A 12992-nucleotide genomic window follows, 5' to 3' on the forward strand; every position below is an offset into this window, starting at 1 on the left:
TATTAGTGATGTAAGAAGCAGAGGAGAGAGATATGGAGTGATGGAAATAGAGGGGTATGAATAGTGACAGCTTGATCGATTTGCAGGAGTGGGGGGTTTTAGACAGAATGAGAGAGTGAGGGATGGCAAGCGAGAGAGACGTAGAGGAGATTGATGAAGCCCCCTGGGTGGTGTCGTATCTCTCTCTCACTGGCTGGGAGCTGGAGAGGCGCTTGGTTCGGTCGTTAGTGATTTTATGGCCCTCTGCCACCCACACACTTGCATGCACACAGGAGCAAGAGTATCGGAAGTAGGGCCTGACTGACGTGAATGTCTGCATCACCGATATGAAATTTAAGGTGATAAAAATCAGACAATATACTTCTTCTATGGATAAAAATTCAACTCCAGTAGCTTTAGTTAAACATTGTTTTACTGACTGATTTGATTGTGATTAGCAGGGGTCAACATTATTTATTGCCTGGTATCCTTGACGCCCAGGTGGCCACTTTCTTTGGACCTTTTAGTTTTTCTCTTTGTTCTCTTTTTGACATTTTAAAATATCCAGCATTAACAACAAAACTAGGACTTACACTCCCAAACGCAGCATCTGCTCTCTGTTTTGTTGGAATACCTGACTTCTTTTTGGTATTAAAGGACATTCTTTGGTGAACTAAAGTCATTACATTGTCTGTGCAAGTCAGCTTATGGTTTTCTATAACGTAACAGAGCTGGCTATAGTAGCCTAGTACCTGGCTAGTTACCTCGAAACATCACCACCTAAAGTTAGTCGATAGACAGTTTTGTACATTCAAGTTATACTCTACACAAGTAATGTAGCCTGCAGAAGTCACCTTTTAACACTTTTAACACATTTATAAGACTCGTAACTCATAAAATGTTTTTTTTTTTTCAGATAGCCCACTTACATCTGATTTTCTCAATTAATGTGTATCAGCATATTTTTATTAATTGCATCAACGGATTTGTCGAAATTCACCAACTGTGTCCACCACAGCAGCAAATGTAACAGCAAAGTTCTTATTCAGAGAAAGTTTTTGTATTTTAGCACTTGTTTGTTGGTACTAAAGCATTTTTATTGTAAATTAAATGTATATTTAATTAATATATATGATAAACATGTTTCTAGAATTCTTTAATTTTGGCTACAAGATTCGCCGACTTGGTGGCTAATGTTCGTATCAGTTCCTCAGGGAAATTAGTGTTTGTTGTGTGAAACAGACACTCCCAACTGTGTTTTTATGCAACATTTAAAGAGATGTTATCAGTGTTTTAACCAGCAGGACTTTCTCCAATAGAACTTTACAGGGGCTTTCCTGCATTTTAGCCGCTTATATGTTCAACATAAATGGATGAAGCTAAACGTCTGTAAGCTGAAAAGCTGGATGTATATAAATACAGCATCACAGAGAGATGAGTGAATTTGAAGCGGGCTGTTTTTGCAGCTTAGTTTCCATATTGTCACAATTACCTTCAAAATGGCAAAGACAAAAATGTTATTTACTTTGAATATAAGTGTTTTGTCACGATTGGCTCCTCCCACTCCTCCATGTGCTTTTCTGTGTACCTTTTATCGTCCATGTGCTTCTTTGTTTGGTTTCCTCCCGGTTCTGCCCCTTGGTTATTGTCTCCACCCTTGATTGTTTCCACCTGTTTTCCACCTGTGTCTTGTGATCCCTCGTTAGCCCTCTGGTATTTAAGCCCTGTGTTTTCCTTAGTCTAGTGCAGGTCTTTGTTTGATATGTTTGATAGTGTTGGATGTATTGTATTGTATTGTATTCTATTCTCTTCTCTTCTCGTGGTGTTTGGTTTTTTGGTTTTTTGAGGTTCTGTGCTCATTTTGTCATGTCTGTCCATCCTGCTCTCCGTTATCAGCTGTTTGTACCTGGACCGTTTTGACCATGACCCTGGATTTGCCCTTAATAAAAGTCTCCGCATATGCGTCCGCCTCCTCGCTCCGCGTTACAGTTTATTTCAGTTAATTCTGGAGCATTTCTTTTGGTCCATTCATCATGAAATGTTCACACAATGTAAAGGACAAAAGAAACATGCCTTTTTTTTAAAGTGATGGTATATGGACTACATACACCATATACATACAATATACTGTTTTATTTAAACGAGGAAAAAGAAAGTGTGAGAAATCCAGTTTCCAGTGATCTGAATCCTTTCACAACAGTCAATTTTATGGGTCAGGCCCCAATTGAAAGGCCTACACGCACACATTCAGACCCTCAGAATGCTGAGAGCGCTCAGCCTCCAGCCGCAGTTTGAGCGTCTGTATGGTACGTTGACTGACCGGTGCTCCAGGCTGGGGTTCTGGCAGGCCTGTTTGCCCTCTGACTCCTGCGAGTCTCCATCAGTGGTAGCGTACAGAGTGTTACCCTGGGTGCGCTGTAGTTTGCATGCATGAAGACGGATGTGTTTACAGGCGGCCTGCTGGACTCTCTCATTAAGGCCGGCGCTGGGCTGCTGATGGGTCCACTTAAACATGATCAATAGAGCTGCAGCTGGCGACTGCGGCCCCGGGGTCTAACAGCAGTGCTGATATTGATTAGCAAGACACGCTGTGGAAGTGCATGATGATGTGAGACAGGAGCAGGGGGAGTCTGTGTGTGTGAATGTGTTTTCCTGGAGCTGAGGTTAATGAATGAGTGGTCTCGGGGGATGCGTCACATGCACACATTTTCTCTCACTCACAAACACAATCACATAATTCTCGATTGGCACTGGATGCTCTGCCGATGTTTACCTCTTAAGGACTTGACCTCAGAATACTTTCAGATATTGATTAGATTAGATAATGACTCTTTAGGACTAGGGACGCACCGATATGGAATTGGAGAGCAGATACTCATATTTCAAAATTTTCATACGTGCTGAAGCTCATACATGAACAGGTATGAAAATGTAGAAATTAGGTAAAAACTGTAGAAGCAATGGAACTCAGTAGCAAACTAAAATGTGTATGTTTATATAACCACGTATCTCCAAAATGCTAACTTTACAGGAGAAGGAAAAAACCTACTTTACTTTAAATGTAAGTCAATGGAACCAGAGTTTTTGGAACCAAGTCATTTTGGGCTGTTTCTTTTAGTCCATCATCAAATTTACACAGGCTTTTTCAAATTATGTCAAAAACTGGAGATACCGGGTTTTTGACCGACAGACGTGAAATATACATAAAAGACCTACGAAAATACACACACACACACACACACACACACACACACACACACACACACACAAACATGCATTTTCTACGCCGCTTATCCTTTGGGATTGCGGGGAGGGGCCGGAGCCTGTCCCAGCAGTCATTGTGTGGAATGTAGGATACACCCTGGACAAGTCACCAGTCCATCACAGCATGAAAATATAACAAATTTAAATATTTATTCACTCTGTTTTGTGCTATATATGCAAAGTACAATAGAAATATGCACTCTTTAAAAATACAAATACACAATTCACAGGCATTTTATCTTTGCACATAATTTGCTCAGCCTTGACCAAAAACATCTGCCAATACCAGATAGATATAAACAGTAGAATTGTGTCACCACCTTAATGTTTAAGCATTTTAAATAAACAAATAAATAAATAAACACTGTAAACCTTTATTATTCCCACGGTTTAGGATGTTATTAGGCTGTAACGCATTGTCTGTTTACACTTCGCCAGAATTTTCCACAAGTCACTCCAAACATCATGGCATAATAGGATGGATTATACCAAGAAAAACTTTCCAACACACACTGCATCCTGAGAAGCTCCCGTTTAGACAAACGATCAGTAAGAGGTTGTCTCCCAGAACAGGGCTCACTACAGTTATCACCGAGTGATGCTAGATAGGAAAATTTAATTATTCTTTGTTTGTATTTTCCTGTAGACTTGTGTAAACATCACTTGGTCTTTAACACAGCGCCTGTGGGCTGTTTCTTGTCGGTCGTGATCTCTCGTTTTCTCAGGAAAAGGGCTGCCATTTCCCCCTAATCACATTTAGGCTGCATTAGCTAAAAGCCCCTCTGCAAAAGTCTTTTCCCTTCAGACTCACCGCCCTACTGCTCTGTATTACAAATGATGCTCTCATACAGAACATTTAGCTTTTAGCTTTATTAGCTGAGATGTAGGGCGACACATTTAAAGTGCTGTACATTGGCTGAAAAGGTCAAGTGAGCATTTATAGGTTTGTACAATGTATTTCAGACAAAAGATATTCACTAAGGCTGTCACTATTGATGAAAGGAGTCAGCAGGGATTAGTGCTGCATGCATTTCTTTGGGGAGAGAAAAACTTTGAAATCTGAAGTGAACAAACCGGAAAAACTCAGCCCCTGCATTCGGAATTGGCAAGGAGAAATCCGTTTGTATGTCTTAGTGAGACTGTTGGAGAATGTTAGACGGCCAGCGATGCTGCAACAAAGACCCAGCGTTCAACACACTTCGTACAGACTGGCATTAACCCAGTGTGCACTGCATTTGTGTGTGTGTGTGTGTGTGTGTACTGCAGCCACTATAGTTCTGAATGAGCTGTCCTGGACGCAAGCACTGGATGAGACGTTTAAGAAAAATAAGGAGGAGGACCCCTCACTGCTGTGGCAGGTGTTCGGCAGCGCTACCGGACTGGCCAGATACTTCCCAGGTCAGTTTCACACAATGTGAGCTCAGACTTGTGTTTGTGTGTGTGGTGTTTATGTATTGTGTTTTTAGTTTGGCTCCAGGATGCCACTGTTTCTCACACGCTGTTGGAACATTTATCTGATCCCCCTGTTTTTTTAAGCCTTAACCCTAACATATAAAGTTTTTATCCATCCATCCATCCATCCATCCATCCATCTTCTAATCCGCTTCTCTGTCAGGGTTGCAGGGGGGTGCTGGAGCCTATCCCAGCAGTCTTCAGGCGGAAGGCAGGATACACCCTGGACAGGTCGCCAGTCCATCGCAGGGCAGACAGACAGACAGACACAGACAATCACTCACACCTAGGGGCAATTTAGCATGTCCAATTGGCCTAACTGCATGTCACAGGGAGAACATGCAAACTCCACACAGGGAGGAATCGAACCCAGGCCCTCCTCGCTGTGAGGCGACAGCGCTACCCACCATGCCACCGCGCCGCCCTAAAGTTTTTATTTTATAAAAATTGAGTTCCATTAATAATGTTAATAGCATCCTAACTTGCTAAATTACTAACGACACTAATATTTTTAACACAGTTAAAGCATTTTCCTGAATTTGACCCTTCAAGTCATTGGTAGTTCAATGCCAGGTGCTCAACTGCTTACAGGCACTTGAGTGATATTGCCCTGTCCGTCATGTACAGCATATGTGAAGATCTCCATTAATGGCTTTCTTGATAGTTATTTCAGCTAATGTAATGTCATAAATTAGTTTCTCACAGAAGTATATCAAATCTGAAGTTTCCTTTACAAGCAAAACTCACAAAACACAGTGCTGATGTCAGCAATCCACTGATAACAGTATTGGCACCATAAATACCTTTGTTTACTTGTTTACTTATAAAATAGTGCAAACTTTTATTGCGCTCTGTAAAATGTGTCTGATTTAAAGTGTTGTTAGACTGATTTAAAGCAGGATGGAGTATCAGATAAAGATATGTCATGTGCAAAATGTTTATTAGACGGTCTGTTGGTCTCAGTAGATGCCTCGTCCACTTTGCTTATTTTATTGTAGCCAAACAATTGGGAAGCTTGTTTGTTTGCGTATTTGGTAGAGAAGAGTAAAGAGATCAAAGTGACATGTTGTGTTATAATTTCAGAACCTCAGCCTCACAGACTCCCAGGCATTCTTGATGATTATCCCGCCTATCAGACACTCGCTTTCATGTTAACCCACACATGTTCAATGCAGAAACACAGTAAACACTGAGTCACGATGGAGCACTCTTGGGGTGCTTTAGGCTTTCAGACCGTCGATCTGATCATTGGAGGTCACCTTGAGATCTAATTTTGAAACTATTAAACTCACTTTCCCTTTCAATACTCTCTCCAGCCTCCCCATGGATGGACACTAGGAAAACTCCAAATAAAATCGACCTGTATGATGTACGGAGGAGGCCGTGGTGAGTATAGAGGATGAGTGGGTGGACATTCATGGGAAGTGTGTGTGTATGTGTGTTTATAATAATGATAATAAGTTACATTTAAATAGCACCTTTCACAAACCCAAGGTCGCTTCACATAGCACGGGAAAAAAAAGCAAAAAACTAAAAATAAAGTCAGAGTCAGATTTTTGTTTGTACAATCATACAAAAGTTATATGTACGTTTGTGTTTTGTTCATTTACGTTTTGTAAATTAACACATCCACAGTGTCATTCTTCACGCTTTAATGCATAATTACTTATATAAGTTGTACATAATTAGTTCATTTGCTGAATTTAACACATTTGAAAGAAACATATGACATAAATATGGCCTGTTTTACATTATACGTTAATTTTTTTCTAGTATGTTACACTTCACTAAGGGAAGGTTTATAAGACAGTAGTGGTCCTGCTATGATGTTTGGTTTGGAGACTGTGGCTCTGTCTAAAAGACAGGAGACTGAGCTGGAGGTGGTGGAGATGAAGATGCTGAGATTTTCATTGGGAGTGACAAGGATGGACAAGATTAGAAATGAGCAGATCAGAGGGACGGTGAAGGTGGAGCAGTTTGGAGATAAAGCCAGAGAGGCCAGGTTGAGATGGTTTGGACATGTGTTGAGGAGGAATAGTGGATATATTGGGCAAAGAATGTTGGAGATGGAGCTGCCGGGTAGAAGGAGAGGAGGTAGACCTCAGAGAAGGTTTATGGATGTAGTGAAGGTGGACATGGAGATGGTTGGTGTGAAAGTAGAGGAGGCAGTGGATAGGGCAAGATGGAGGCAGATGATCTGCTGTGGCGACCCCTAAAGGGAGCAGCCGAAAGAAGATGATGTTACACTTCACTATGTAAAATTTGGGGATTTGGAGACCTCTCTGGTGGAAATGTGTTATTGCACACAATGTACGTAAGAACAGAGCGACTGCCAGCAGCGTGCACGCTCCACAAAACAAAATCATGCATAGTGTTGTTTTAAACAAGTGCAATAGAATTTGTGCACAGAAAAGAATCATTCAACATGTTATTTGACTGGTTTAGACTTTTGCATACGACTGTATTTAGTTCTTTCAATTGGCAGGTCCACACACTGAAAGATAGTTTTTGAAATTGTAAGAAGGTTTCAGTATTTACAGTGTGTGTGTGTGTGTGTGTGTGTGTGTGTGTGTTTGCGTATATGTGTGTGTGTGTGAGAGAGCGGCCTAACAATTAAATTCTACAATTCTCTCTCACGTTTAACGACTTGTTGTTTTGTCTATGTGTGCGTTCTGAACCACAGGTACATTCAAGGTGCAGCTTCACCAAAGGACATGCTGATCTTGGTGGATGCGTGAGTAAAGCCTTTCTTCATTCATGTTAGAGATTTGTTCTATATGAGACTGGCATGTCGAATTTGATGTAATATTTTAAATTCTTGTCCCCAGTGGTTAGCTGAATCCACATAGTGGGCTATTTTTGCCTGTAAGACTAATCCTAATACACATGTTGTGTATTGGAGTTATGTGTTAAGAGAGTGGTAGAGAGTGGGATAGAGAAAGAGAGAAAGTCAGGTACCAGTATGTGGACACTTCAACTTCAACGAGGTATTAATAATCAAATTGTTGGACGATAACAAACATTCTGGATCACGAGTGCCACTGCATCAAATCCCAGAACCACTAGATGGAGCGCCACCACCATGGAGAACACAGTAGATGAAGCTTAAAGTAGCTGAATTCACTATTTAGAAGGAGCCTGGATACTTTGGGACATAGTGTTTTGGACTTAATGTACATTATATGGCCAAAAGTATGCAGACACCCCTCCTAAATATTGAGCAGTAGAATGGGATGTACTTTGCCACAAGTCATTCTGTGAAATTTTTACCCTGCTACATCTGCCCTGGTCAACTGTAAGCGCCCTTATTGTAAAATGAAAGCTTCCAGAAGTAACAGCAGCTCAACCGTGAAACCATAGACCACATAAACTTACAGAGCAGGCCTTCTGAGTGCTGATATTAAGATCTTCCATCCTCTGTTGCATCATGAGTTTTAAACTGCCTCTGAAAGCAACATCACTTTGAGAACTATGTGTCAGGAGCTTCATGAAATGAGTTTTGAAGAAGAGAGGAGGCTGTTATAGAGCAAAGTGGATCAACTCCGTATTAATGCTCTTGGTTTTGGAATGGGATGTCCAACAAGCTCACGTAGGTGTCATGATATGGTGTCCATATACTTTTGGCCATTTAGTATATGTACAGCCTCATGCAAATTACATGTCATATTTATGTTCACAGTATAGGATGTTAACTTAATTTCACTTAGAATATCAACAAAACTGAATTTAACCGGGAGTGTTCAAAGTTTTGCATACAAGATGTATGTACAGATGGAGGGAGAGATAGAGTGAGCAAAGGAGGCTGTAAAAAGTGGCACTGTGGCACTACGCCAAGCCTAGATGAGAGGGTGATTAAAAATGAGAAAAAAAATCAGTTTTTACCTTTTAGCTGGGAGCACAATGCAGATATAATTGGCGAATGTGATTGACAGACTGTTTCATGTTAATATTGTTTATGAGACATCTGATGTGAAACGTTATGAATATTAAACGCTTGTGAATACAGAGGATTTTAACAAGTGGGACAAAACCAGATGAGAAAAGATTTGCCCTGTGAAAGAGCTCAGCTTCTGCACTGCTTTGCATGCTGTAGGTGTTGATTTTTGCAGTGTATTAGCATAACTTTGTTCTTATTCTGTGTTAGCGTTCTTCGCTCGCATCCTTACTCTACTCCACTGTGGGTTTGTTAGCTCATGCCCGTTAGCATGAAGCGGTGATTACCAATCCCACTACTAGGAAACCCCTAAGCACTCATTTCTCTCCCAAGACTTCCATCATGGGTTTAGTTTGCTTAAAGAGATTTTGAACTGAAGGCATATTATTGAAATTTAATTTCAAGGCAAAACAGAAAAACATTAATATTTATGTATATATGTATGCGAATGTTAACGTTTCTTACTGGGGAAACCCCATATGTATAAATCGTTAAGATGTAAACAGCGTCATTCAGAGTGTTTTTCTGGGGGCAGTCGTGGGCTGGAGGTTAGGGATCTGGCCCTGTGACTGGAAGGTTGCCGGTTCGATCCCCAGCGCTGACAGTCCATGACTGAAGTGTCCTTGAGCAAGACACCTAACCCCCAATTGCTCCCCGGGCGCCGTGGAAAGGGCTGCCCGCCGCTCCGGGCAAGTTCACTGCCCCCTAGTGTGTATGTGGTGTTTCACGGATGGGTTTAATGCAGAGGTGGAATTTCCCCGTTTTTGGGATTAAAAAAGTATCACTTAACTTAACGTGGGGTTTTAGAGTGGAGGAATGTTCGCAGTGGTTTGTTGCATGAAATGGATAGTTTCGGATGTTCTGCCGTAGTGGATATATTGGTCAAAGAATGCTGGAGATGGAGCTGCCGGGTAGAAGGAGAAGAGGTAGACCTCAGAGAAGGTTTATGGATGTAGTGAAGGTGGACATGGATGCCGTAAACATAGCTTTACAATGATTTGGAGCACTGGTTTGCAAAAGATCCAAGATAAAGTTTTGATCTAAAGTGTTTTTTCAAATGCACATTCATAGTACATGCAAAATGTTCTAGTACAAGATAACTCCTTTTTTCAGATTTACCACTAATTTACCATCATCAGCATTACATGTAAGCCCATGCAGGTTCGCTGGCAGTTCTGGATAATAAATAAGTGGTGATATTTGTGTTGTTGACATTGCGACCACCACTGTAAGGACATCTGATTCGGTAAATTTCTCTGCAGTGGACGTTCACATTCTTTCATCCACATCAAAACACTCTGAATGACCTGGTTTACATTTCAGTGACTGAAGGTTGCAGAAGTCTGAGAAATCAGACATGGAGACATTGTTGAATCACATAATTCAAATTGCAGCTCTTGTGATTTTGTGAACTGGTAGACAAAATTGTGTTGATGGAATATTCGATCAGTGTTGAAATGATTGACATTTGAATCAGTTTTCCCACAAAAACAAAGCGTCTCTAATCCTGCTACTGAGTGAAGAATCACGTGTAAGGTTATCATCCTCTGGGAGCATGGGATCTCTTTTGCATTTAAGCATGTGATGATAAGAGTTAGTACATCCCAAAGCCGTTTATGATGCTTCGAATCCCTTGTTGTATAATTACTCTTGTGGAGAAAGGCCTCGTATGGTGATGGCTTAAGTGGTCCTCTAGAGCCTCTCAAATTAGCTTAATGATAGATGCTGTAATCCCACACACCTCTCTGAGTGATCAGACTGTGGTTATTAGCCATAAAAATTAGATGTAAAGCCTCAGTACTGAAGTCCTTCAAGGCTTTTAAGTGCTGCTGTGTCTGTCCGCATATCCAACGCCATTTGCAGGCCCTCTGGTGTGTCCTGTTTAATGCTTCATTTCAGCTGCTACGTCAGAGACTGGAAGGCTGAGGCATTTTTTCTTTCCATAATATTTTTTTTTCCCATAGTAGTAATTCTACCCTTTAATAATCAGCAGTGGTGGACAGTAACTGAGTAAATGTAACTTGTTACTGTACTTACTGTAAGTAGTTTTTTTGTGTATCTGTATTTTACTGATGTTTTTTCCATTTTGGGCAACTTTTTACTTTCACTCCGCTACAATTTAAAGTCAAATATCTTACTTTTTACTTGTAATGGGGAGCGAGGAGGCGGACGCACGTGCTGAGATAAGCGAGATTTATTATGGGCAAATTCAGGGTCATAGTCCAAACGGTCCAGGGTCATAGTGCCAACATGGATGGATCGGGGGACAGACATGACAGAAACCAGAACTAAACCACCAGTACAGCCAACACAGCAGATAGCAACAACAACAGAGGCCAATACAAAGATCAGCACACACAAGGGGCAAACACAGGGCTTAAATACACAGGGAAAACGAGGGACAGGTGAAAAACAGGTGGAGACAATTGGGATGGAGTCATGAAACTAGGGGGCTGAACCAAAACAAACGCACATGGAAGATCCAAAACACAAAGCACTGTCTTTGTGTTTGAAATCTGTCGTTCCTTTCGGTTTATGTGTGCAGCCGTGTAAAAGTTTGGGAGAGTCTATTCAACATAAATTGTGAAACTAACCTAACTCTGTTTAAATAGACCACAATATGGAAATATGTACACACATGCAGTCGTGACTGACATGCTTTTTTTTCTGAATTCATACAAACACTATTTCATTTGATAGTAAAGTAATTTTGGCTAGTTTATGTTTATGAACAGAGGCCTACAGAAAGCAAGTTTTTATTCAACTTAAACTTGTAACTAAGTTGCATTAAATTAATTAATGTTTTAGTACTTTTACTTTTGATACTGGCATTTGAAGGCAAATACTTTTGTACTTTTCTCTGAAGGGAGGAACTTCTACTTTTACTGGAGTAATATTTTACTCAAGTACATGATGTGTGTACGTCATCCACCACTGATAATCAGTATGATTGGACAAAATAAATTTGATTACTTATTACGCATTACTTACTTACACTTGGTGTACTTATTACTTTCAATAATTCAATATCAACCGTTTATCTCCACTGAGCACTGTATCTCAGTCTGTAGAAGATGTCCTATAGTGCCAACGTTACTGACATTACTGATATTGCAGGCATCAGCACTGTGTTTTGCTTGCAAATGATTTTTGTCCCTTATAGCTTTAAATTCATAGCTCTTTTTTACATGACTACTTCCAACCTATCAAAACAGGCTGTTTTTGTTACTATGCCTTAAAGACTGAAAGATGTAAATGTTCTCTGTTCTGATTGGCTGGGCTGCATTACACCTCATTCAAAAAGTAGTTTGAACTGAAACAGGTGCGTGAATGGGAGGGGCTAAACTGCTATAGGCTGAATGGTTGGAAATACGTAAATGCTCTGTATCATCATGACAGCACAAAAACAATGTTCTTTTATTTCTTCACTGCATGGACTGGGGAGCGGTATGTTTTGAGATATTAACATATTTTTTTTCCATGACGTGTCAACAGCACATGACATTTTTGCAAAAAGTTATTAATGCCACTAATTATTAATTAGCTAATTAACTCGTCATAAATTGACACCAGTAATTCCAAGTAGTTTAGAAGTTTCTATTGGTTTGTTCTGGTTCTGTCACATCATTTTCACACAGTGCAGAGAGCAGCCATCACTTTCAATGGATGTAAAACAAAATATGACAGCAAAGAGGTTAATGCATGTTAATACAGCAGTGGTCTGTGTATAAACTGCCATAAGTATGAAATCTGTATTAGATTAAGTTCTGAACGGAGCTCTGTTGTTCTCTGCAGGAGTGGGAGCGTGTCTGGATTGACGCTAAAGTTAATCCGCACTTCTGTAAGCGAGATGCTGGAGACACTCTCTGATGATGATTACGTCAATGTAGTTTCTGTGAGTATCTACTGAAAGGCAGTTGCCCCTCCCTTTCTCTCTCTGCCACTCTCTCTCTAATGAATATGTACAAGAAGGTAGTCATCTCTCTCTTTCTCCCTCCCTCTATCTCTCTTTCTCTGTCTCTCATGCCCTTTCTCGGGCTCTCCTTCGTACATACACTCACTGGCCACCTCCTTGTTTCTACACTCACTGTCCATTTTATCAGCTCCACTTATAATACAGGAGCACTCTGCAGTTACAGACTGTAGTTTTTAGTAAAAATGCTACTGCATTAGTGAGTAAAGGTAAAAAAAAAGCAGAAATGCTCAAGTAAATCACAAAAACTTTACTTAAAGACAGTAATGAAGTACTTATGCGTGGTTGCTTCCCACCCTTGGACACAGGACGCTGTTTGCTGGATGTTTTTGGTGGACTATTCTCAGTCCAGCAGAGACGCTGAGCTGTTTAAATGCTCCAGTCACACTA

General features: G+C 40.6%; 1 protein-coding gene across 2 annotated transcripts in view; it reads left to right on the forward strand.

The window, feature by feature from the left end:
• cacna2d1a (calcium channel, voltage-dependent, alpha 2/delta subunit 1a) overlaps window positions 1-12992 on the forward strand; it is a 172985-nt gene that overhangs the window by 98286 nt on the left and 61707 nt on the right. For both annotated transcript variants that reach the window (XM_017706447.2, XM_017706448.2), the window contains exons 7-10: window positions 4510-4641; window positions 6012-6081; window positions 7379-7429; window positions 12425-12524. In XM_017706447.2, the coding sequence (XP_017561936.1) occupies window positions 4510-4641; window positions 6012-6081; window positions 7379-7429; window positions 12425-12524 (353 nt within the window). The remainder of the gene's footprint in view (window positions 1-4509; window positions 4642-6011; window positions 6082-7378; window positions 7430-12424; window positions 12525-12992) is intronic.

This window comes from Pygocentrus nattereri, chromosome 11 (genome assembly GCF_015220715.1).
Source record: "Pygocentrus nattereri isolate fPygNat1 chromosome 11, fPygNat1.pri, whole genome shotgun sequence".
Taxonomy (NCBI): domain Eukaryota; kingdom Metazoa; phylum Chordata; class Actinopteri; order Characiformes; family Serrasalmidae; genus Pygocentrus; species Pygocentrus nattereri.